The sequence below is a fragment of the Sitophilus oryzae genome, unplaced genomic scaffold (genome assembly GCF_002938485.1).
Source record: "Sitophilus oryzae breed Bouriz unplaced genomic scaffold, Soryzae_2.0 scaffold_1436_pilon_pilon, whole genome shotgun sequence".
Taxonomy (NCBI): Eukaryota; Metazoa; Arthropoda; class Insecta; order Coleoptera; family Curculionidae; genus Sitophilus; species Sitophilus oryzae.
Window position 1 is genome coordinate 4,923,903 of NW_022146100.1, and position 25,932 is coordinate 4,949,834.

At 30.4% G+C, this 25,932-nt stretch overlaps 2 protein-coding genes and 1 long non-coding RNA gene across 4 annotated transcripts; all 3 read right to left on the bottom strand.

Annotated features, from left to right (window-relative positions):
* Positions 1 to 4,360: 4,360 nt before the first annotated feature.
* Positions 4,361 to 15,303, bottom strand: LOC115876515 (sporulation-specific protein 15-like). Of its 2 annotated transcripts, XM_030892323.1 has the most exons (5): positions 14,771 to 15,303; positions 14,165 to 14,720; positions 11,584 to 11,993; positions 7,759 to 7,959; positions 4,361 to 4,576 (listed from the first exon to the last, which is right to left on the bottom strand). In XM_030892323.1, the coding sequence occupies exons 1-5, from the start codon at positions 14,855 to 14,857 to the stop codon at positions 4,382 to 4,384; spliced, it is 1,449 nt and encodes a 482-aa protein (XP_030748183.1). In that variant the 5' UTR covers positions 14,858 to 15,303; the 3' UTR covers positions 4,361 to 4,381. The 2 variants fall into 2 exon arrangements, with proteins under 2 accessions (XP_030748183.1, XP_030748184.1); XM_030892324.1 differs by lacking the exon at positions 7,759 to 7,959.
* A 532-nt stretch (positions 15,304 to 15,835) lies between these two features.
* Positions 15,836 to 18,406, bottom strand: LOC115876524. Its single transcript, XM_030892335.1, has 2 exons — positions 17,645 to 18,406; positions 15,836 to 16,022 (listed from the first exon to the last, which is right to left on the bottom strand). The coding sequence occupies exons 1-2, from the start codon at positions 17,877 to 17,879 to the stop codon at positions 15,928 to 15,930; spliced, it is 330 nt and encodes a 109-aa protein (XP_030748195.1). The 5' UTR covers positions 17,880 to 18,406; the 3' UTR covers positions 15,836 to 15,927.
* Positions 18,407 to 23,544: 5,138 nt separating this feature from the next.
* LOC115876525 lies at positions 23,545 to 24,240 on the bottom strand. The gene is made up of 3 exons (XR_004049160.1): positions 24,080 to 24,240; positions 23,814 to 23,924; positions 23,545 to 23,749 (listed from the first exon to the last, which is right to left on the bottom strand). It is a non-coding gene; the product is annotated as an uncharacterized LOC115876525 (long non-coding RNA).
* Positions 24,241 to 25,932: the final 1,692 nt, after the last annotated feature.

Consider the following 25,932-nt stretch of genomic DNA (forward strand, 5'->3'; position numbering starts at 1 on the left):
AAATTGACTTGGAAATGACAATCGATGGCATTCCACATATAATTTTACATATAAAACGACAGCGATTTTCATTTCCAAGCCATCTCTTACGCCGTTTTTTTATTGTATGGTACATACGAACTACTTGTTAAAAGCAAACCGAAAAACCACTTACAGATCTAATACCGTAGATTTAATAGTGCCTTTATAATATTGTATACCTAATTTTTTTCAGTGAAATAAAAATATGTATATGTATTTTTGAAAAACATTATATCGTTTTATAGTGAGTTGAAATTGTAGATTAATAAACAATTATTATTGTTAAATTTTTGATTTGTTTTTCTTATAAGCTGTTTTCTCTATTTTTTTTTTAAATTATTATTGTTTAAAAAATATTTTCAGAGATTTTTATCAATATTTTCAAAGCACCAAGTAACCTTTTCACTTTCCAATTCCATATAAAAAATATACAGAATGTCTTATGAATAAATCCAAGTATGTATTTGAAGGCACGGTAAATCTGGACAAATATTTTTTTATTTGCCATTTTTAAATTAAATTGAAAATTGCTAAGTTCCTTATTTTTTAAAATGAAAAAATAGTACATTTTTTTATTCTAAAAAATAAGTAACTAATTTCTGTGTTGCCACATGTACAAAATGTATATTTATCTTAAAAACAACTCTCAAACCTTCACAGCATTCGAGAGGTTTTACAGGTACAGCTGGTTCCAATAAAATTGAATACGATTTAAAACATATTTTTATTATTTCGGGCAGTATATTCTATCATACCAGTCCCCCATTTCTCTACTCATGCCATGCTGACGTTCTGAAAAATTTATTTGCCACTTTATCAAAAGCAAAGTTGTTTTATACAATGTCACAATAACCTTAAAATGTCAAAATACTTGACACATAAATATACACTGCCCAAATATTCGAAAAAAATGTGTAAAGAGTCGTAGTCATTTTTTTTTGGAACCAGCTGTACCTTATTTTTTATAATAACAAAAAAGTACCGTGTGATCGAAAAAAAACTGCGTCAAAGACGTCTGGGGAATGACGATAATAATTTTGGCGAGTTCAATCTCTCGACGTCATTTACTGAAAATTAACATTAAACTTGTCAAAAATTAATTCTAATTCTAAAAAGACTAAAAAGGATAGAACGTTTCCACAAATCTATTTTCAGGAATCATTTTTTCTCGAATTTTAAACTACACTATTAAAAAATTATGTTTCCTCAGTATAGTAGTAAATTACAGCTTCTTAAGGTGCGTTCGCACCCGATGCGCCGCGCAAATCATTTTTTTAACATATATTTTTGTGCGCGCTAAAAAAATACACTTCAAAAGTACATGTTAAAAAATGTTTTGCGCGGAGCGGCGCAGCCGGTGTGAACGCACCTTTAAGGCCAACTAGCAGTAAGCGCTATTAAAAATTGAAGAAAAGAGCACGGTACAAGTAAATGACGTCTAGGGCTTGACCTCGACAAAATTCTCATCGATTCTAATTCCCAGCCGTTCTTCACGCCGTTTTTTTCTCGATCGTATAGTACTAGTGTAAGTAAAATGTTTTTTTTAAGTCTGCATTTTTTCTAGAATTATTAGAAATGAACGGTGATATAAATAAAATTAATCTTCCAATTTTGTTGTGTAGAAAATTCAAATTAGTGTCAGCTTATTAACAATATGCAGAAAGTGGATAGTATAGGTGGCAACGTTGCAAGGCTTCGGTACACCGCGACCGTCAAGAAATGAATCTGCAGCACTGAAAAGTTGTATAAATTCCCGAAATGTCAGGAAAAATATTAGGAGTAATTACTTCTTTACAACAATAGTATACACAAGAAAATAATTCAACTGGTTGGGTTACAATGGCTGTCATTGCTTTGGATAAAACATCACCAACGGAAATATGAAGGCCTAATTTTTCATAGGTAAGCTTTAGTGACGTCATCTTACTAGGCGGTATTTTTGTGGTATAAAATACTTTTTTTCAAACGCCACAAAAGTGTTAGTTCTAGCGACGTGATTGACAATATAAAAAAGTCATTTTAACGCCTAGGCATAAAAGTAAAGCACTTTTACGCCTAAGCATAGAAGTACGAAAATATATTATTAAACTGACATAAAGTGTCAAATTCAACGAGCCTAACCATAGTTTCTCGATATAAAATTACATACAAGGTATGCCTTTTAAATCTGTTTATACAGGGTTGTTCATCACATACGACACGGAGTATTGTAGCTAAACGATTAGATTTTTACAAATTGTAAGTTTTGGGTTCGTTGAAGGACTATTAGAGCTACAATTTAAAAATATTTTTACAAGATACAGAGTGTCCCAAATAAATAAAAAATATCAGAGTTGTACTTTTTTCAATGGAACACCCTGTATATTATTGCATTTTTAGTTTCTACGATTAAAATAAAAGTAAATATGATTAAGGTTTATTACACTTAAACCTTACCGTTTTTGAAATATTTTCAATTTTGCGAAACTGCAGTATAAATTTTAAGGCTTCATTTCTCCGAGGATATCAAAGTTTTTAATACTAAATATTTACTGAAGTTTATTTATTGATCAGTTATTGTGTTGCAATAATAAAAATTATACTACCTTATACAGAGTGTCTAAACATTTATTTTAAATAATTACTACCTAAACGGCAATAACTTATTTACTTTAAATAGAACACTCTGTATATTTTATGAGAATCAGATGCACAATTTAATTGTCTATCAAATTGTATTAGACTACTTCTTTCCTATTCCTTCCATTTTTCTTAGAAAATGCATTTTCTTATAATTTAGACCTCATTTATCAATATATCCATGGAATATTGACATTTTAGATTGTTTTTAAAACAACAAATGTACAAAATGTACAGGATAGTAAGGTACGTTTTTAGTAAAACGATAATATTACTAGCCCATTTGTATGCAAAAAGAAAACTATTTAAATCTTTATAAAAGAGTATACCATTAATTAAATATACCACCAGTATTTCCGCCCAAATACTAATTAACTATATACTTAATTGTGTTCGTTAATGACTTATTCTAAATAAATGTGGATTTGAATCAGAAATCAATATAATAATAAGTTATGAAAATGGACGTCTCTGTTGTTATAAATAAGCATTTGTCAAAAAATTAAATATCATTCTTAAGGTATTACTTACTTTTTACCACACTGTCTAATACACATACACAATTCAGTTTTTCAGTATTTGGAGCAATTATTATTAATCAACGCAAACAGTCAATTAATGTAGTTTGAATACTGGAATCATATTAACTGGTCCTTTTTAACAAATATTTAAACAGTTTTTTTATTATTTTTTAATGAAATAAAGGAACTATATCGACAACATTAGTATCTGTACTCTTTAAAAATTTGGTACATCTTTAAAAATAATCTAAAATGTCAGTATTCCATGGACATATTGATAAATGAGTTCTAAATTACAAGAAAATGCATTTTCTACGGAAACTTGAAGAGATAGGTAAAAAACGGTAAAAAACAATTTGATAGACAATTAAATTGTGCATTTGATATTCATAAAATATACAGGGTGTTCCATTTAAATCGAACAAGTTATTGCCGTTTAAAGCTAGTAATTATTTAAAATAAATTTTTAGACACTCTGTATAAGGTAGTAAAGTTTTTATTATTGCAACACAATAACTGATCAATAAATAAACTTCAGTAAATATTTAGTATGAAAAATTTTGATACCCTCGGAGAAATAAAGCCTTAAAATTTATACTGTAATTTCACAAAATTGAAAATATTTCAAAAACGGTAAGGTTTAAGTGGAATAAACCTTAATCAAATTTACCTTTATTTTAATCGTAGAATCTAAATATGTAATAATATATAGAGTGTTCCATTTAAAAAAATACAACTTTGATATTTTCTATTTATTTGGGACACTCTGTATCTTGTAAAAATATTTTTAAATTGTAGTTCTTCAACGAACCCAAAACTTACAATTTGTAAAAATCTAGTCGTTTAGCTACAATACTCCGTGTCGTATGTGGTGAACAACCTTGTATTGTTTGGAACGTTTGAAATTGTTTAAAAACTTATTTGTGGCCTTTGAAAAAAAATAGCATGTTTTATTCCGAGGAAAAATTACTTTTTGCTTCGCCTGTATGTCAAACGTACAGCCTCGCCGCAAAAAATGTCATTTTTACTCCTAATAAAACAATATATTACCGTACGATCGAAAAAAAAACGGCGTCAGCGATGGCTATGAAATGAACATGGCTTGTGATCATATATGAAGTGGTAAATATCAGTGATTACTTATAGTATAGTACAAATAAGATTTTTCATAAAAATTAAAACTAAAATGTTCTCTCATCTATATTATTTAAAACTTTTTTTTATTCATTTTGTTCGAGTTTACATAGTCTAAGTATTTTCGAAAACTGTTGGAAGTCTTCCTCTTTTTCGAACTGCTCCATTGCCAATTTGGCTTGAAGCGCTTTGATGTTTTCTTCAGCAAGTTGCAGACGATCTGTCAAATTCTGTTCAGTTAATCTAGATGACTGACACAAATTACTGTAACTTGATCTGCTCTAAAAACAGAAACCAATATTCTTATTATAAAGTTAAACCTCATTTAGAACCTCGAAATCAGTGGAATAAATTACTAGTTTCAATTAGCCGTAAAAGTTTGTTCGCCTAATTTTAATGTATGCCTTCAGAACGTCATAATTAGTGGTAGTAATTTTCAATTAGTGGAAAAAGTTAACAAACTTTTCCATTAACTATACCGAGTGGCCAACTAAGAATGGACGCCGGCTGTATCTCAGAAACTACTTATCGTGTAACTTTGGGAAAAAAATTCTAATAGCCAATCAAAAAACAGGGGTGTTCTCAAAAATATGCAGGTGAACAGGTATTTTAAATATTACTATTGTAATCAACGAGAAATTTGTAATTTTTTTAATATAGAGTATTTTGCCCTATCTCATAAAATAAAGTGGTGGGAGAAGTTTAAATTTGCTTTTATTAAAATAAGGATAACTCTGGTTTAGGTTAGCCGATTTAAACAAACTAGGGCTCGTTTAAAAGAGCTTCTCTTCCTTAATAATCTCCAGTATAAATTTTGTTTCCATAATTTTTTCGTGGTAGCTAGAGGGCGCTGTTTGACATCATAACAGATACTTCGCCTTTGCATAAAAAAATTAAATAGAAGGCTATATTTCTTTTTGCACAGTTAAATAGAGCACAAAATTTCCAAAATATCAGCGCAAACCACAACTTTCTATCTTGAAGAATGCAAAGGCGAAGTATCTGTTATGATGTCAAACAGCGCCCTCTAGCTACCACGAAAAAAATATGGAAACAAAATTTATACTCGAGATCATTAAGGAAGAAAAGCTCTTTTAAACGAGCCCTAGTTAGTTTAAATCGGTTAACCTAAACCAAAGTTATCCTTATTTTAATAAAAGCAAGTTTAACTTTCCCCCACCACTTTATTTTATGAGATAGAGCAAAATACTCTATATCAAAAAAATACAAATTTCTCGTTGATTATAATAGTAATATTTAAAATACCTGTTCACCTGCATATTTTTGAGAACACCCCTGTTTTTTGATTGGCTATCAGAGAAACGCCCCCTAGCGGACATTTTTCGAACTTGAAAATAATTTCCAGCGATTTCTCTTGGTCGATTTATTTATTAGAATTGATTTTCCAAAGTTATACAATAAGTAGTTTCTGAGATACAGCCGGCGTCCATTCTTAGCCACCCGGTACTTCAAAATTTACGAGGAATGCCATTTGGCCTTTGATTATCACCCGTCAAGAAAAATTTTGGTTAGAAATCAAAAGTTTAATGTTTTATAAGCTAAATATTATGCTTTTTCTATGGATACAACACAGACTACCGCAAGCTGTTGGATAGGGATATTTTATTAATTTTAATTGTGTTTTTTAGACATTGTGAATGATCGTAAACTAAAAAGTATAAAGTGTAATTGAAACCACTAATTTATTCCACTAATTGGGAGGTTCTGATTGAAACTTTACACTTAAAAATTTATTTCATTCATTATGTCGAAAAAATACAATTAAAATTAATAGAATATCCTAGCATCAGCTTGGGATAGTTCGTTGTAGCTTCCAAAGCAATAAGCTTTTCATTTCTAACCACAGTTTCTCCTGACAAATAATAATCAAAGGTCAACATTACATTGCTCTGAAATTTTGAAGTATAATATTAATGGCAAAAGTTAAGTTTGTTAACTTTTTCTACTAATTGAAAATGACAACCACTAATTTTGACGTTCTGAATGCTTACATTGAAATTAGAGGAACACACTTCTACGCTTATTGAAACCACTAATTTCGAGGTTCTGAATGAGGCGCACAGAGGAATATTTGTAAAAATTAGGCGGTCAAATGTATTTTATTGATTTTAATTTGGAATAATAGCAAACTAATGTGAAATTTTGTAATTTACACGATTTGTATGGGTAAAAAATACAATATAAGAATAACAGAAAGAGGAAAATAAGAAATTTAATTATTAACTCTAAAAAAATACAAAATAATTATAAATTCCCAAAAACCTTGTCCATTTTTAGTTAGATGATGATTCCCCGTCAGAAGAAAACGTATTAGATGGATCGTCATCGTCAGAGGGATCTTCTGTTGTTATCAAAGAACTGGCATCAAAGTTACTAACTTTGATGCAGTTCATCCTTCTGCATGCAATTGCATTTTGAGTCGCGTAAGGTAAGTAACTTGGCATCTGTTTTAGTAAGAACTTCTTTGGCCTTTCTTCTTTTACTTCTCTCACTCAATTCAAAAAACGACTTTTTAGGTCTTCCCATGTTTGGCACTGCTTTTGGCAAACAAAAAGATGTTTCAAGCCACGTAGCATTTTTTTGAGAAAATAATTTTTCTGAAAACTTGCTTCTGTTCATTTTTTTTAAACTCGGCCCTAAATCTTGAAAATTTATGTTTTATTTCTTTTTTTACTCATCCGAGAAATCATCGTCATCCGAGAAATCATCGTAAGAAAGTAAAAAGTTTTCTAAAAAACACAGTTGAAGTAAGAATATAACAGAAATATAACAGAAAACTGTTATATTTGGCAATTCTTATTCGTTCATTATATATCAAATAATTGCTTTTTGGTGAATATCTTCACGCCAGATGGTCCTAAATAACGAAATAAAAATTAACAAGTTTTATAATTGTGTGAAATTACATGATTTTTTAAAAAGAAAAATCTTGGAAAATCGGATATTATCGGGTCTAAACTTTTTAAATTCCTGTACTAGACACTACCATCTTTACATTTAAAAAAAATTAGGCGGGAAATACACGGAACTATAACAAAAACCTAGCTTTACTTAAAATTTAAAACGTCAAATCTTGTAAATTTACTTTTAGGAACAGTTACATCGAATATATTGAACAGAATATTAATAATTTGTAGTATTTACCTGCTTCATCAATACCATATTAACGTTTTCAAGAAAAGTAGCTACTACAAAAGGTATCGAATTTCAAACTTTGTCTTAATAACTCAAATAAATATGCTTGTTTTGTATTGTGGCATGGAAACAAAAACAAAAATTCCTTAAGGTGGAAAAAAACCATAATATATAGTGTATTCATATGTTATCTTAACAATAATATTGCTGTTCCTTAAAAAAGGTCACATTTGTCAAATCAAATTTTGACCACCTTATTTTTTCAGATACCCTTCTGTGAGGCTTTTTTTAATTAATTTCTATTTACTGTTGAACAATTATCAGAGTCGTGTTTCGTCATGGATGCTTCTAATTTCAGTGCTTTTTGTTTTTCATGTCGCAAAGCTTGTTGACATTTTTTTAGTTCATTTCTTTCTCGTTCTAGTCGTTTTTTCTGTATATCCAACATATTCAGTAGTTCATTCTTTTGCTCTTCTAGCCTGTTCAAGTTTTTTAACTTTACGCTGCACTGAAATAAAAGTTTTTTGTTTCAAAGCTTAAGCTTTATTCAGAACCTCGCAATTAGTGGAATAAATTAGTGGTTTCAATTACACTTTTTTAGTGTTCCGTACCCAAAGGGTAAAGACGGGAACCCTATTACTAAGACTTCGCTGTCCGTCCGTCTGTCCGTCTGTCACAAAGCTCTATCTTATGAACCGTTATAGCTAGACAGTTGAAATTTTTACAGATAATGTATCTATGTTGCCGCTATAAGAACAAATACTAAAAACAGAATTAAATAAATGTTTATAAATAAAAAAGTACTTTCACTAAACATTATCTTTTAAATAAGAATTTTACATAGAATCTTTCAACTCCTCGCTGGCCGCGTGGTTAAAGCGTTAGGACTTTACGCTGCTATGACGTTGGAGCCGTAGTAAGGCAGGTTCGAATCCTAGTCAAGGCGACTTTTTTTAATCGTTTTTTTTTAATATTTACATAATTTTACATATTTATTTTTACTTTTTACATATTTATTATTGATTAATACAATTTTTAGTAATGTGTTTTTTCATTTTTTTGAAATTACTTATACGGGCATTCAAAATTTCAGCTAAATCAGAAAAAAAGTTTATAATAATCTAGTGTCTAATGTTGTATAGATAATGAATGGTACGGAACCCTTCGTGCGCGAGTCCGACTCGCACTTGACCGATTTTTTTTTAGTTTACGATCATCCACAATTAAAATTAATGAATATCCTAGCAACAGCTTGCGGTAGTCAGTTGTATCCATAGAGAAAGCCTAATAATTAGCTTAAGCGGCCCTCACACGATCAATAATATTGTCAATATTTTGGATTATTGACAATATTATTGAGCGTTTGAGCGTACATATTGATGTACTTTCAATATTGTTACGTTTTTCGTCGGTTCTGTGTGGATAGAAAGTCACAATTTATTTAAACACAATTTATTTAACACTAATTAACAAAAACAATAACGATAAAAGACTTAAAGAACTATTTACAAACGATTTATCTAGAAAGAATTTATTTTGAACTTAGCGCGTCAACTGTACTCGTCTTATTTATACCTGCCCTATTTAGGCTCCAGCCGCCGGCTTTTATACCCACAGCTAAAGATTTCTAGAATAGTCCATAGATCGTTAGGTGCATAGAGAAGGTTTCGATTGTTCTCGTATGTACTACTCCATTCCAGTGGAACTCGATTTTTCTCGAACGTCCGAATGAATCATTACGGTGTCTATTCTTTAATGCGATATTAAGGTCATATGGGGGCGGGACATATAGTTAGGTTAGGTCGAGTCCACACGGGTCCGCAACAATATGTTGATGGATTTTCGAGATCCTGAAAATACTCGACAATATTAAAAGCAGCTAGTCGTATTGACAATATATTGATCGTTAGGTCGCATGATTGACAAAATTTGACTAGTTTATTCGTAACCATGGCGGAAGACGGAACATCGCCATCGTTGTTTTCACCAGTTTTAGATCGCAATCATCAGGCTCCCGTTTCTTAACGTACTTTAGAAGATTTAGTTGGCCGAACCTTTTTCTTTTTGGATATCCATTTTTTATATAACGTCTTTTCTTAAATTTTTTCACTGCCAAAATGCTAAAATGACACGCTTTTTTATCTTTAATAGTAATTTAAATCTTCTTTTTTGGCATAGGGTATAATTCAGACTTAATATCTGCACAAAACTTAATATTGATATATGTATTGACCGTGTCAGGCCAACTTTCAAATATTGATAAAATATTGACAATAAAAAACATTGACAATATTATTGATCGTGTGACGGCCGCTTTATAAAACAATCAACTTTTGATTTCTAACCACAATTTCTCTTGACGGACGATAATTAAAGGTTAAAATGACATTTCTCGCAAGTATAATTAGGGGAAAGGTTAAAAGTTTGATAACTTTTTCTACTAATTGAAAATGTCTACCGCTAATTTTAACATTCTGAATGCTTACATTGAAATTAAAGGAACAAACTTCTACGCTAATTGAAACCACTAATTTATTCCACTAATTGGGAGGTTCTGAATGAAGCTTAAATAAATTTAAAAAAAATTTGCTTAAATTTTTAAGCTTCATTCAGAACCTCCCAATTAGTGAGATAAATTTGTTGTTTCAATTACACTTTATACTTTTTAGTTTACGATCATTCACAATGTCTAAAAACATAATTAAAATTAATAAACTATCCTAGCAACAGCTTGCGGTAGTCTATTGTATCCATAGAGAAAGCATAATATTTAACTTATAAAACAATAAACTTTTGATTTCTAACCAAAATTTTTCTTGACGGGTAATAATGAAAGGCCAAAATGACATTCCTCGCAAATTTTGAAGTATAATTAGTGGAACAGACTAAGAAGACTAAGGAAGGAGCATATCAAAAATCTTAGGTCCACCGCGATGGGCCTCAAATATGGCCGACTTAAATTCCGGTTGATCAGTGCCGTTCTAATTTTATTTAAAAAATGTAAAACTATGATGTAGAGTAGACGTGGGGTAGACTTATTTTTTTTTATTTTACGTTGTGAATAAATGTTGGTAGTTATTAAAATTGTTATAAAAATATAAAATTCTAATAAAAATAGTTAAGTTATAATAATTATTTATAACCATAAACATCCGATACGCTACTGAAGCAGGTAAGTCAAATTGACGTATCTAAATTCTTTGACATCTAATCTTTGACAAGTAGTAAATAACAGCAAAAATGCAAGAAAAAATATATAATTAGTTAATATAAGTGAATTTCATAAATGATCGGTTTACTACATGTATGTATATTATATAGTCACTTACTAGCGAAAAGTTGTTCCATTATTTCACACATTTTTGTCGAGATTGGTTGTGTTGCACGCTACACAACCAACTATTTTAGTCTTTTTCGATAAATTGCGATAGTGTCATTGTTAATTTAAGTTCTGCCACAATTTCCATCTAGATTTACTACCTTTATACAACTATCAGTAGTAGAATAAATAATAAATAACATAAAATAAGCTCCGTAAAGACTGACAAATCCACAAAATTTCAAATCAAATTTAAATGTGTCAAATGAATCGTCAAACAACTGTCAAGGATCCCCACCCTAAAGTGCTTTTTCCGCTCACCATGCATGAATACATGGATAGCATTATGCCCCTTCCTTAGTTTTCTTATTCAAAGTGGAACAGTCAAAAGTTTGTTAACTTTTTCCACTGATTGAAAATTACTACCACTAATTATGACGTTCTGAATGCTTACATTAAAATTAGGTGAACAAACTTCTACGCTAATTGAAACTACTGATTTATTCCACTAATTGCGAAGATCTGAATGAAACTTAAAAGCTTCAAATTTAGTTAACTTGGTTTATTTTATTTGATGGGAAAGTTATTTATGTTTTATTTTTTTCGCTTTTCATGTTTTTTCAATTTCCTCATAATTGATTACTTAATAATTTGATGTTATTTTCATTAGAAAAACTCAATTTTTAATCATTTTACTTTTAAAAACGTCCCTTGTTTACTGATTAATAAACTGCGCCATTACGGATCAAAGATTATTTTTTCCTGTTCTGAAAAATATATCGCCGGTTCCGGAAACCCTAATTGATACAATACCTGACATGGTTCTTGTTTAGACTTTGTCACACGTTCTTTAGAACCGTTTAGCAGTTCTTGTAACTTCCCGTTGAGCATTAGCAGTCTACTTATCTCACTTTTAGCTCTAGCATCTTCGTCCTCCCATTTCTTCTGCATTCGTTTCTTCTCAGACTCTATTTCTGACAGTTTTCTGGACAGGTCCATTGCAGAATCGGCGCTTGTCTCGTTTTCTTCCTCTAGCCTACCCATTTTTGTCTTCATGTCTTGTTTCTCCGCTTCGAGCATCATGCATCGTGATTTTAGAGTTTCTAAACGCGTTCTGTAGTTTTCGTTTGTGGTTTTCAAGTCAGCGATTTCCTTTTCTAGGCTTGCTATTTTACCGCTGACTCTTTCTAAGCTGGGAGTGGTTTTTAGGGGAAATCTACTTTCTGAGTATAGAAAAAAAATTGTTTTAGTATTTGACATGAAGTTGCTGCTTCTTTGTGATTTATTTGCAAGAAAATGAAAATAATGGTAAAGCTGCTTATTCTAAAATAGTTAATCGCGTTTATACTTTTCCGAATTTCCATACCGTTTTAGAGAAAATTAAAAAAAAACATGAAAATGTAGTTAATTTTTTTCCTAAATATTAAAACGCGTTTCTATGGTATACTGTGTTTTTTTTTCTCAGATTGGTTAAGTTCGACAGACGATGACAGAAGAAAAGCAGATGACGTCCCATACCAATTTTATCTACTATTTATTTTACTAAAAAACGTTTCTAATATTTTTTAAGTTAACTATGGATGGGTTTAAATATAAATCCGTCATGCGTCGTCTCTTCTTGTTTTTAACCAGTTTTATTGGTTTATTTCAAAAATGACAGATCAAATTTTAATGTTATTGATTTGACGGAACGATGAACGACAAACGGACGCCGATGCGTATGAACTCGCCTTTAGATTTTTGAGGCTTGTCAAAGTCTTGTCAAATTATAGGTTATAACTTTGTGTCAACTTATATCAAATACCCTGCGTTTTGAAAGATGATGAATTCTGATTCGTGTTATTATAGTCTATAAAATGAATAACTTTGAATTTTCACCGTTATTTTTTACCAACATGGCAAATATAAAATCCCTCTGTCAAAAAAGTTACTGATAGTCTTTAAATTCAGTGCCTGAACGAATCAGATAGGTAACTCTTTTTACTTTCGTGAAATAGAAAAGGAAAATAATAAAACAAGTGACAGTTCTTCCTCTTCTTGCAAAAATCAACACGAAATGTCATAATTATCAAAATTAAAATGTCATCAGCTTTTGACATTTCTAAATATCAGACAACACAGAAAAATGCATGGCCGCAAGTTGCTAACCTAATAAAATTAACACTAGAAAAGCCCGCGGGAACTGTCAAATTCAAAGTTATTCGTTTCACAGACTATACATGTGTTTTGTGTATTTTGAAGTCCCAAGTGGAGGAAAAATCGAGAGAAAATTAACTGTAGACCCAGAGCACAGTTTATAATTAATACTCGCTGCCCAGGCAGAAAGTTTTATATACCAATAAAGTTACCATCAATAAAGTTTGTAGACCATCTCGTCGTGGATAAGTGCATGGTAAATAATGGATTTTAGTACTGCAGAAAAATAATGTCAAAAGGTACTGGTTTAAAAAAAATTAAGATGAAAGTTAATTAATCAACCTTTAAGGTATAAAATTTGGCAGGTGTTATAATTCCTGTGGAATATTACAAATTTGTATTTGTTTGTATAAGTTATATTGATAAATATAATAATAAATGCGGGTAAAAATAAAAGTTTCTTGAGACTCGAAAGTAAGAAATAGTTCTTTTTTATATTTTTCTGGTACCTATGTGCTGTTTTGTTCTCGTTTGTTTTGTATTAACACATACCGTTTTTTTTTTTAAATAAAATAACTCGAATTCTTTTTTTCAGTCTTATACAGTTTTTTTACAATATTTTGAAGTAATCTCTTGTCAGTCAAAAATTAAATATATTAATTTCCTGCTATGCATTCCAATTGTACCAACTTATTTCTTTGTAAAATAAAATAAACTACTTTGAATTTAAAATGACTGACTCATCTATCATTGTCAAGGATCTTGTCGTTGGACAGACTATAATATAATTTCGATTTCATTCTTTGATAGATGATTTTGATTAACGTCATATTTTATAATGTTGTTAAAGTATCACATATTTTCCGATAATTATTATCACCCTTTCCGTAGCATCGAACTAAATAAATTTTGTGCTTCTTAAACATTTTAAAACAGCAAAAAATATGGCGTTAATTAAAATTCTGTTAATACTGATCTATCAAAGAATGAAAACGAAATTATATTACCATAGATACGCTAAAGTTGTAGTCATTTACCAAATCACATTTTTTAGCTGAAAAAATAAAATGTTATAGGGGTGAGCGACTTTTGAGAAAAAAAACGGTATATTTGAGAACTCGGAAAAAGAGATTTAAATCTTTTAAAAGACTTAAATCTTTTTCTAATGATTTGAGTCATTAAAATGATTTAAGTAAAAAAAGATTTAAGTCAAAAAAGACTTAAGTTTTCTGTGAGCTTGCAGCTCTATATACTATACCGCTTAATTTTTCTTTTAACTTCTTGTTTTTCTCTTGCAAATCGCATATGATTTGAGCCCTTCCCTTCCAGTTCCCATTCGATTGCAACGTTTCAAAATTCTCCCCCACTTCCTGTTGCAAAAACTTATTCGCCTGTTTCAAATCGTTTTTCAATTGAACATTCGCATTTTTCGCCTCCATCAACTTATTCATCGTAACGTTCAATCTGTCTTGCAAAGATTTTATCTCGGATTTACTCTCGGGCTCTTTACGAACCTCCTGTATTATTTCTTCTTTAGTTTCATTTTTCTTTAGTTCTTCTATACAGGTCAAAAGTTTAGAACATTTCGTTTTGTACGTTTCTAGCTCTGCGCATTTTTCTCTCAAGTTTTTACTGAGTTCCACTATTTTTGTGTTTATCGCATTTGAAGCTTTGTTAACTCGCTCTAAAATAGGACTACTCTCGTCAGATTTTAACTGTTTTGATAGATCTTTAATTTGTTTCTCCAATTTATTGTGTTTTTCTTCGTGGTCTTGTATGTTTCTTCTAAGCATTCCATTTTCATGTACTAAAACCTGAACTATCTTATACAAATATATATTTTTTATTAATTTGAAATAATTACCGTAACTTTTTCGGTTAAATATTCGTTTATTTCTTTAGGGAAAACGAGATTTTCAGGTATAGAAAAGACATCTTCGAACTCTGTCATTTTTGAAATATTTTATTTATTTTTGACACTGAGTGACTGATGTTGAAGGGTGAATATACAAAGGATATCTTTTTAAATTACTTATTTAATTAATTAATAACAAATTATAACATTTGCTAATCGGGGGTTAAAACCATAGATGTAGAAGTAGAGAAAATAAACTTCGACTAGTGCGCATCCAACAATTTTTCTTATGCCATGGTGATAATCTTTTGTGCTTAGATCTACAGGTACGTTCAGGCTGAGAGCGTCGAGCGTCGCGTTGCGTCGACGCGTTCAGGCTGGAAGCGTCAGTTCAGCGTCTTGATACTGTTTTTTACATTTTTAGTTTGTAAAATGGCTTTAAAGAGAGCAGTTTATTTAATTTTAGTATTAGAAATGGCATATTCTGCAGTTAAGTAATATACAAAAAAAGTTGGAGAACCTACCTAAAAAAAAAGAGACAATTAAATAAAGATATTTATAAAAATTTCAAAAATTTAGAATAGAGATAGATATAATTTCTTTAAATAGCCGATTACGAACGTTTATATTTCTATATTGTAACAAATATATAACATATTATAAATCTCGTTTTTTTATCTGAAAAAAATAAAAAGTTATAGGGATTTGAGACACTTTTGAGAAACACCCGGTATATTGGATTTGAAAACTCGTGGGAATTTTTAAAAAAATACGGGAAACATTTTGACCTTGAATTTTGTCTTTCTGGGAAATTCTATTTCAGAAAGTTGGCATCGTTTTGATAAAAAGATCATTATTCATTTGTATATAATAATCTAATTATATATTACGCTATATTTTTAAGATTAACTAAACTTACTATTAGCTATTACTTTCTGACTTCCCCCTATAGACCTAAGCGTGAACATGGCGGTCACGACGATTAGAATTTCTGCGCATATTCATGCTCATTTCTCCCTACCTCTATATCATTGCTTGAAAAATATTACATAAAGATAAATTAAAACAATTAAATATTCATAATATTTGAATTATTTAATATTTTTACGCCAAATAGTAGTACATACTCTTGTCAGTCAACTGACGTTTTATTAAAGCTGTCGGTACTACTTGTTTTTCTTTCGTTGTTCTTTTTCTTTTTTTGATTTACTCTGGTTCGTGCGACCACAAGAATAGTGATACAATTTATAAATTAGGAAACCTGAAAATTAAAGGAAACATTAATTTAAAAAAGAATAAGAATGTATTTTTTAATTTTTAAAATAAGTAAAATATCAATGGAAATGTATACAGGTTGTTAATTTGTTTATTACACGCGGCAAGAGCTTTATGGTTGAAATATGGCAACCTCGCGACGGGTCGAGTCGGCAGAAAACCCTATAAGTGCATGCGTTCTCAATAGGCAGTGTTGCCATTCTGTTCCCTTATAAGTAACTGTCCAGTTAACAACCTGTATAAAAAAACTATATTCCGGAAACTTCGGCAGCATATTCTACACAAAGTTCGTATAAGCTTATGTCCTAAAATGCTTAGTTTCGGAGATACAGGGTGTAGAAATTTCATTTTTATTTCGATTTTTTCCAAATAATTTCTGAAGTATCGTCATTATTTAGATGAAAATTGGTATCTGGTATAGTTTTTTGTCATGAGAAATTTGATAATTATGATTATATCTCAAGAACGGGGAACATAACAAATCTATAATGTCGAGGTGATTTACTTCCCCCCTCCTATTCAATCTACTATTTTTATAACGTAGGTATCCTTTCTTCGTGATAGTATTTATTTCCCACTGCTAAATATACAGGGTGGCGCCTCTCATACGCCGCGGAAGTTCCAAGGAGAACGGTAGTTTATATCCAAATAAAATTTTGGCAGCATATCTAGGTTAAAAATGTTATGGTTATGAAAGCATTTTATAAGAATATATAGAATTATACAGGGTGTCTCCCAAAAAAATACACATCAAAGTTGTGTTTTTTCTAATGGAACACCCTAAATATTAATTGATTTTTGGGGTCTAGGAAAAATATAAAGGTGAGTTTTATTAAAGAAGCATATACCTAAAATCTAAGGATTTTGACATATTTCACAATTTGTGAAAATGAAAAGCCTTGTGTATAGCCTGATATTTAATTACAGTAACCATTGTATGTTAAACTAAATTGAAATTTGACCCGAAAAGTTATACAGGGTGAGATAAAATTAATAAGGAACATTAGTCACTTTTAAAAGCAAGTTACTCCTTTATTTTAAATGGAACATCTAGTATATTATTCCGGTGTTCAATGGGGAATTGATATATCTTCAAAATATTAAGGTTGCCTACCCCTCAGACAAAGTTCCTAGATATTTTAATTTTTATAATTTTGCATCAGTAGATCTTTATAATTTGAAAAACTCTAGGTGGCTGTGATATACCTTTTGTTAATTTAACAAAAATTAAAGATTGTAGAGTAAATACTCAACGGTAATAAAAAGTTTAAAACATATTTTAATTATTACAGAATTAAAACTAGATATAAACCTATAATTAGGTGACAAAAATTAGCTAGATGAAATCGAATGCTCAAAATGCTTCCTTTCCTGTTAACTGCATAAAATTATTTTCTTTTCAAAAAGATCTTTTCATTTTGAAAGGTAAGTGTGGAGTTCTACCTCGAAAAGCAGTTACAATAAAAGTGCTCTAAATTAACCTACATATATATGCTCACAAGATTTGATTTCAATACAAACTGTCGTTCTCCTTGGAGCCTCCACGACGTATGAGAGGCACCACCCTGTATGGTCACCCTGTAGAATTGAATATGTCTATATACTTACCGAAACATAAAAAAATAATTCCCAAAATAGAAAAGAATATAAGATAGGCAATCGTTTGGACCTTCTCTGGTCCGTTTTTCATGTTGTTCATAAAATTTTCCGTTTCCTCGCCGAATTTGGGCATATTTTCTAGGGCTTCCATGAAACCTTTTAAAACATCTTCTGGGCTATCGTCATCGTTTCTCTTGCGATTCTCAAGTTCTTCTCTGAGCCCTTGTAATAGATCATCGGCCATATTGTAGTAACAACTATAGGTGATTTTCTCTAGCCGACAACAGAACTCGACGCAAAATGTACCAGCCACACATAATCGCCACAAAATGTAAAATTATTTTTGTTATGTTCTAAACTGATAACACAATTACTATTGAATTTGCATTTTTAAATTGCAACGTTGTTTAGAAACAATATATATGCCGATAAGCTACTAACTATTAAATTTTACGAAATTATACAATTCGGTAAGACTTACGTGGACCCCATTTCTAATTCGATCATTGAATTTCAGTTCTGATATTTAGATATAATAACTAATTACTGATAGAGGTGGGCGAAGATCGAACGAGTATTAAAGATGAATCGTAAGATTCACCGCTAAGTATACGATTCGTTCAACTGAATCGTGGATAGAACAGATTCATAATATTTGAACGAAAGAGTCGTAGGAATTAACTCGGATCACAAGGCGACTCGTTCGTTTCTACAGGGCGTTCATTTAAAGGAACATGAGAATTGATTCTTTGGACGAATCGTAAGAATTATATACAGGGTGGTCCGAATTGTATTCCGGAAACTTCGGCAGCATATTCTTCAGATAAAAATAAGTGAAAAAGTTCGTATAAATGTATGTCCTAAAATGGGTTAGTTTCGGAGATACAGGGTGTAGAAATTTCACTTTTATTTCGAGTTTTTCCAAGTAATTTCTGAATTAACGTCAATATTTGGATGAAAATTGGTGTCTGGGAGTTTTTTGACATGAAAAATTTGATTTTGATGTCAATATGACTCTACAAGCCACCTGCTTGTAGAGGGCGCCACCTGCATATTTTTTAACTGGTTTGGAAAGTAATAACTTTTCGTCCGTACCTGTATAAGACTACTGGGTAAATAAATATACAATTACGATGTTTTTTACGTAAAATAGGTCTCTTGGTAAAAATCGCTACGAGTAATGGTTCTCCAATTATTTGGAATCGAAATTATAGTTAGACTGAAATCATAAATTTGAAATCTTTTTGTGCTAAAAGTTTGACAGAAACTATTTTATCATCATTTTTTTGGAAGAAAAATTTATGATTAATTTAAAAAAATAAAAAGTTCCCAAATTTATCATTTCAGTGAAATAACTATCCACTCAACACGTTCATTTTTTGTCAATAATGATAATGACATGTATTGACTATTTCCATTCTAGATTACAGTTGAGATACCTCAATGCACAATTTAAAGAAATTTACTTAAGCATTAGTTAAAAGTATTTTGAGTGATATATTTTTTATTTATTTTTTGTATTAGCAATGTAAGTTGAGAATTAATTATTTCAATCTGTATATGCTGATATTCAATTTTGTAGGATAATTTTTTTTAGTTATGTTAGTTAGGAACAAGTTAAGAATTATGTTTATTTTTTAATTTTTTAACCAGTATATGTTGACTTTTAATTTCGACGGCGTCACGACAAAAGGGTGTAAGCGCCATTCGTCATTTTTTTCAGGAGACGAAAAAAACGTCTAAAATCTATATTTTTTATTTTTTGTGAATTATTTCTTGCTACAGTATTATAGATTATATGGCACATTTTTCAAGAATTTTTTGCTTATAAAATATTAAACTGTTAATTAGTTATTTTAATATTTGGCGCTTACGCCTTTCTTTCTAGGCTCGATGGCGTTTACGTCTTTTTGAAAGGCGTTTAAGACTTTTGTGTCTTATTATTCTAGTCATTTTCTGTCGTTTAGGTGCACTTACGCCTTTTGAGTTTTACAAATAAAATTAAAAATGTCGCTTGGATTTTTTAAATTTTTTAAGAAAACACAGTACAAAATACTCAAACTGATACTTTCAATATTTTCAAACTCATTAGGCTTGAAATAATAACTGGAAAATTAAATTTAACTAATATTCTGAGCAAAATACGCGTAAACTTGATCCGTATTCCTCGTTGGTGGCAAAAGGTGGTGCTTCTAACATGAATAATTCTGACTCCAACAGCGCATCACGCTGCAATGCTTCTGCCAGAAGATCATTATCTATGATATTGCTCTCAACCTCAACCTCTTGATTTCCACATTTTAATGCCAAATCTCTGATTTTCTTCCCGCGGGAAGTCATTATCACACTGTGGAGAAAAAATATAAAAAAGGCTTAAGCGACATCAAAAAAATCAAATTTCAAACAATTATTACAATCAAGAAAAAGTCCTTTGACTTGTAGCAAAGGTTTTTTTGAAAATTAATATTGTATACAATTTAGATATTTGACAATTTTTTGAAATCTGCTGAACGGTAGTTTTGTTAAAAGCAAAAAAATATGCCATTACGATCACATAGGCGGATGGCGCTTACGGAAACCAAATAAATTAACACGAAAAGACGTAACCGACAATAACAAATAAATGTCGGTGTTTACTATTTGAATAAGATTGAAGCACAAAAAACAATCTAGGCTACCAAATATGAATAAGACCTATCTTATTAATAAGTTTTTCTACGTACCTTTGAATGGAAAATGGTATTTTTTCATCCCAGGCGTAAGCGACCTTCCAACACGTGTGAATGGCGGTTACTGATTTTCGCGTCGAGTCTGGTTTGAAGGTGTATTGGCGGTTAGAAACTAAAACTGTCTTTTTTCTCACGTTAAGAATTTTTGCTGGTTAAGCCGTTTCATAGATAGGTGCGCATTTATTAGTATTACATTTTGGAACCATAATCTCATTTTCGTTATTTTGGCGCTTACGCCCTTTTGTCGTGACGCCGTCGATTTATATTTCAAATTTATATATTGTAGAAAATTAATATTTATTTTAGTTTAATTTTAGAAATTTAATATTTATTTTAATTTATATATGTAGAATTATTTTTTATTTTAATTCAATTAAACTTGTGTTATTTAAAATAAAAGCATACTCACACAAAAGTCAACCTAGGAAGTACAACCACTCGGAAGAAATAAAATTAGTTAGAGCTGTTAATATTTACACAACTCTCTCATTGTAATTATAAATTGTATAACTCTTCAAGAAGGAATCCTTTCGTTGTAATAACATGGTATTACAACGAAAGGCTTAATTCAATTAAACTTGTGTTTTTTTAAAATAAAAGCATACTCACACAAAAGTTTTGTGTGAGTATGCTTTTATTTTAAAGAACACAAGTTTAATTGAATTAAAATAAAAAGTAATTCTTCTACATATATAAATTAAAATAAATATTCAATTTCTAAAATTAAACTAAAATAAATATTAATTTTCTACAATATATAAATTTGAAATATAAATTAAAATTCAACATATACTGGTTAAAAAATAAAAAAAATAAACATATAATTCTTAACTTGTTCCTAACTAACATAACTAAAAAAATGTTATCCTACAAAATTGAATATTGAATATCAGCATATACAGAGTGAAATAATTAATTCTCAACTTACATTACTAATACAAAAAATAAATAAAAAATATATCACTCAAAATACATTTAACTAATGCTGAAGTAAATTTCTTTGAATTGTGCATTGAGGTATGATTTGATTATCGCCTTGTTCGTTTTTTCTTTCAATTTATCTAATTATAGCTGATTATACGTCTCCCCTCACCTTATGATTTTGATCTAGTTTTTTTTAATTTTTCAAATTTAGCATGCCATATTGTTATCTGTGATTGAACAATTTTTGTGATAGATATAACTTTTTGACTTTGTAAAAAAAAATTGACTTTTTAACTTGTGATTGTATTTTATAAATTTGACCTCTGTAATTGTTTTAGCTTTTGGGCCTGATGATGGGAATAGTTTAAATTCCCGAAACATGTCGCCCCCCTTGCTTTTTTAAACATTAAAATTTAAATTAAACAACTTAAAGATTGTGAGTTATTTGTCCTTTTATACCCGCCTTCAAAGGTTTTGCTTTGATATTATAAATTAGTTTGTGGTTGTGGTAATAACAATGATATACAGGGTTCGGCAATAGTGCGTCGAGCATCTGTAGCTCCTGGAATAAAAAAATTGGGAATTTTGTTTAAGTGCAGCCCTAAAGTATGTACTAGGATGTATTTCAAGAAAATATTTTAACTTCTATAGGGTGGCTCAAAAAGTTAAATGGATCGAGATTACTTTTTAAATAGAACACCCTGTATATTATTGCATTTTTGTCTTCATTTCCAGATCACTTTACATAATCCTAAGAATATATTATTATCCTAAGTAAATATATTGCGATAGTTTCAGAGATATTAATAAAGAAATAAAAAAAATATATTTTTCTCAGCCTTTCTTAACAAATTATTAAAAATACAAGAATTGTCCTGAAATCAAAACTATATTAGGTATTTACTTTAGAGGGTCTGTGCTTACCTTGCTATAAATAAGATAATCGTAAATCATACAGCATGTTCAAAATTCTACGCCACTCTTTCTAAAATATAAAATAATTTTTCTGTTTTTTTTTAAACGGACCCTGTATATTATTTTTACAATAGATGGAGAATTAAAAAAAAGGAACATTTTTTGTATTTAAAGTATTTCAAAATTTTTAACGGTTTCGCAGATATTAGCGGTTTTATATTATTTCATATGGCATTTTCCACAGTAAATTTTCATCAAAGCCACCCAATGGCCAATGATTTTTCTCTGGTATTTTACCTTTGAAAGAGCCACATGAAATAATACTCCGTGTATCTGCGAAACCATTAAAAATTTTGAAATATACTTTAAATACAAAAAATGTTCATTTTTTAATTCTACATCTAATAAAAATAATATACAGGGTGTTCCATTGACAAAATAAACGAAGAAAAATTATTTTATATTTTAGAAAGTTTGGCGTAGAATTTTGAACATCCTGTATGATTTACGATTACCATATTTATAGCAAAGTAAGTACTGGCCCTCTAAAGTAAATACCTAATATAGTTTTGATTTCAAGACAATCCTTATATTTATAATATTGTTTTAAGGAAGGTTGAAAATATTTTATTTATTTATTAATATTATCTCTGAAATTATCTAAATATATTTACTCATATCTTAACATTACGTAAAGTGATATGCAATAATATACAGGGTGTTCCATTTTAAAAGAATCATTCCGAAATACATAAAATTAGTCGGTATGAAAAACAAAAATGGACACTTTAAACAATAACAAAAAATAGTGTAAAAATCCTCTGTTGTAAGTATAGCGACAACATGGAGTCTACTGGCAGTACCGCAGGTTAGAAACAATGCAATATTTAAGTAATAAATACGTTCTCAGCACGATTCTTGTTCATAATTATTATTAAAGTAATAACAAGTTTGTAACTTGTATTATAGATACCTACTTTTTATGAAGTGTCTGTACATATATCTCTATGTTATTTACAAAATACTGTATGTGATGGGGTGCTGCGAATATATTGTTTAAAAAGATAATATATTCTTAAAAAAGATTCAATCCTCTGAAAAACATGCGAATTTTTTGGCAGAATGAATATTTCATATTTCAATTAATTTTTTAAGTCTTAGTTTCCATGCGATTTTAGTTCACCCTATATTATAGGCATATTTTTTGTACTTTATTACACCCTGTAGAGCCCAGACAGCATAAATAATATAGGTATTTTTTAATTTTTGCTTTTAAATATTGCGAAACTATTTTACTAAATTTCATGAAATTACATAACTGTTGATAAGTCAAACAAAAGGTTTACCTACAACGAAACTAGTTTTATTACATTAATAGAATTTATTACATTATAATTATGTAAATTTAACTTTTCTTTCCAAAAAGTAATGTATAGAACGTGTGAAGACCCAAACTAGCACCACATACAGCTAGAAGAACGGTGCCCCGGGTTAGAAATTTGTCAAAAACACCGTTTTTGTAATGAACTGGGGTACCATCCTCAACCTACAAAATCCGAAACAAAATAATTATTTTTAAATTAAATAAATCTCACAAATGAAAAACCTACCAAAAATTTTGATTGGACATTCTTTAGTTGCTGAAATCTTGGAGTAACAGGTAAGTTGCTCGCATTACGGAATGCCTGTCTGAACAACAGTTGGACCATAGGGGAAATTTTCTAAAAAGCATAAAAATTTTTTTTAATATCTACGATTACGTAAACATATCCGAGGCGTTAAATCCAAATTTCTATATCTAGCACATTTTCTTAAAAATCTTGCAGATTATATAGAAATAATTAGAAGCAATTATAGCTATTATGGAGTTATTTACCTGTGAATTGTTCATAATTAAAATTGATCAAATAAATTGGCAAAAAGGCAAAAATTTGACCCCAAGTCACAAGAAAACCTTAAAATTCTATAAATGTGCACTTTTGACATTGACGCTATCCGCTTTCTATCTATGTCTTCTTTTCTGTATTATGGCTGCTTACCTTCAGAGAATTTGGCATATATTTTTTTTATATATGACAAGGTTTTCTGGCAATGGTGTGTTTCAAGCAATGAGGTTATAAAGGTGAATGGACGGGTGACCGGTTCGAAACTGTATCGTGCTGTTGTCCAAAAAAAGGCAAAAGTGTAAAATCTATTTACACCATAGAATAACTAACTGATTTACACATACTGCTCATTCACGCCGGTTCGAGGCCGGATGAGATCGGATATCTCGCGAGTAAGAGTCGATTTAGATACTTGCCAAGTCTATAGGCTATTGACCATGATATGGCCGAGGACCGCGGTTCGGATTCCGCGTAAACAAAGTAGGCCCCGTCCAGATTAGCCGTGGCAGTATTCTCTGCGTGGCAGCAAGAAGGAGACGTTAACTGAAATCTTTAGTTTTGAGTATGGAGGGCTTTAAAAAGGAGATTTATCGACAATGGACATATTTGAAATTTCTGTCCCTACTTTAAAGCAAGTTTCTCGGTTTGACACCAGAGGCACTGTAATCGGATGAGATTGATCATTTTCAATTGTTAGTCCTATGGTCCTATGATTGTTAGTATACGTCCATGGTACAAAGAAAACAAGGTATGATCGATAGCGGCCCCAATTTCGTTAAGTTTGCGCATACCACCTGTGACGTCATACGCCATACAAAAAATATCCATATTGTGCAATTGCCACTAATAAAAAAAGACCTAAAAGAGGGAAGAATTAGGACATAACCTTAAAAGTTATGTCAAATCATCGTGCTTGACATTTGAAAAATTATTTTGACATTTATTGTGACATCTGTTGGACAATTTGAAATTGGCGCGCGGAACTTGCCGACCAATGGTGCCGTTTATCACCTGTGACGTAGTGATCAACCTGCGCAATATCATACCTTGTATTCTTTGTATCATGGTATACGTCTGTGGTATACGTTTTAACTGTATTTTTGCTAGTTTTTGTTAAAATTTAGAGTTATTCTATTGAATTATTAGCAGTGTACAATGAGTGTTATTAAAAAAAAAACCGGTAATGGTGTGGATCCGGTGGCTGACCTTGAAACGAGTTTTTGCTGCATATAGTCACAGACACTACGCATGCGCACATCTTCGACGTTGCCAGATTGCAAGTTATTTTGGAATTATTTTCAGTAGAAAACAAATATGTGCTTTTCAGTGTTTTTTTGTCAATATATACCGTATGATCAAAAAAACGGCGTCCAGTTGGCTGGAAAATGACGATTGAGGACATTTCCCATATAAAATGACAGCGATCTTCATTTCATAGTCATCGCTGACGCTATTTTTTTTTCAATCATAGTACGCCGGTATATTATTTATATTATTATTTTAATATTTCGCACAACACTTGAACGCTTATTATGTATTTTCATAGTCAATAAAATTAAATAGAAATAAAACTCTAGATTCCTATAATTAATCTAATTGCTCTAGATTATTAGGGTACGAACATAGTGGAGGCAGGTTTCTGCTTTCCGGCAACCAGCGCCGTCTCTGGGGACTTATTCTTGACTACTCGCATCTTCAAATATCGCTCACATCTCGCATCTCCGAAAAAGCCATATTACAATACACTTGATGAGTAACTTTGCGTATATGCCGTGTATTGTTATATGACTTTTTCGGAGATGCAAGCAAATTTCGGAAGTAGTTAATTAAGAGGAAATTTACT

Bases quoted from the DNA above. Each gene is read 5' to 3' on its own strand.
- LOC115876515 (XM_030892323.1), bottom strand. From the start codon at position 14,857: ATGACAGAGTTCGAAGATGTCTTTTCTATACCTGAAAATCTCGTTTTC. The intron at 11,994-14,164 runs GTATAGTATATA...TTCTATACTCAG, and splicing joins GTTAAAAGAAAAATTAAGCG to AAAGTAGATTTCCCCTAAAA. The intron at 4,577-7,758 runs GTAAATAGAAAT...TTCTGTTTTTAG, and splicing joins ACTCTGATAATTGTTCAACA to AGCAGATCAAGTTACAGTAA.
- LOC115876524 (XM_030892335.1), bottom strand. From the start codon at position 17,879: ATGGCCGATGATCTATTACAAGGGCTCAGAGAAGAACTTGAGAATCGC. The intron at 16,023-17,644 runs GTAAGTATATAG...TTTAATTTTCAG, and splicing joins AATTATTTTTTTATGTTTCG to GTTTCCTAATTTATAAATTG.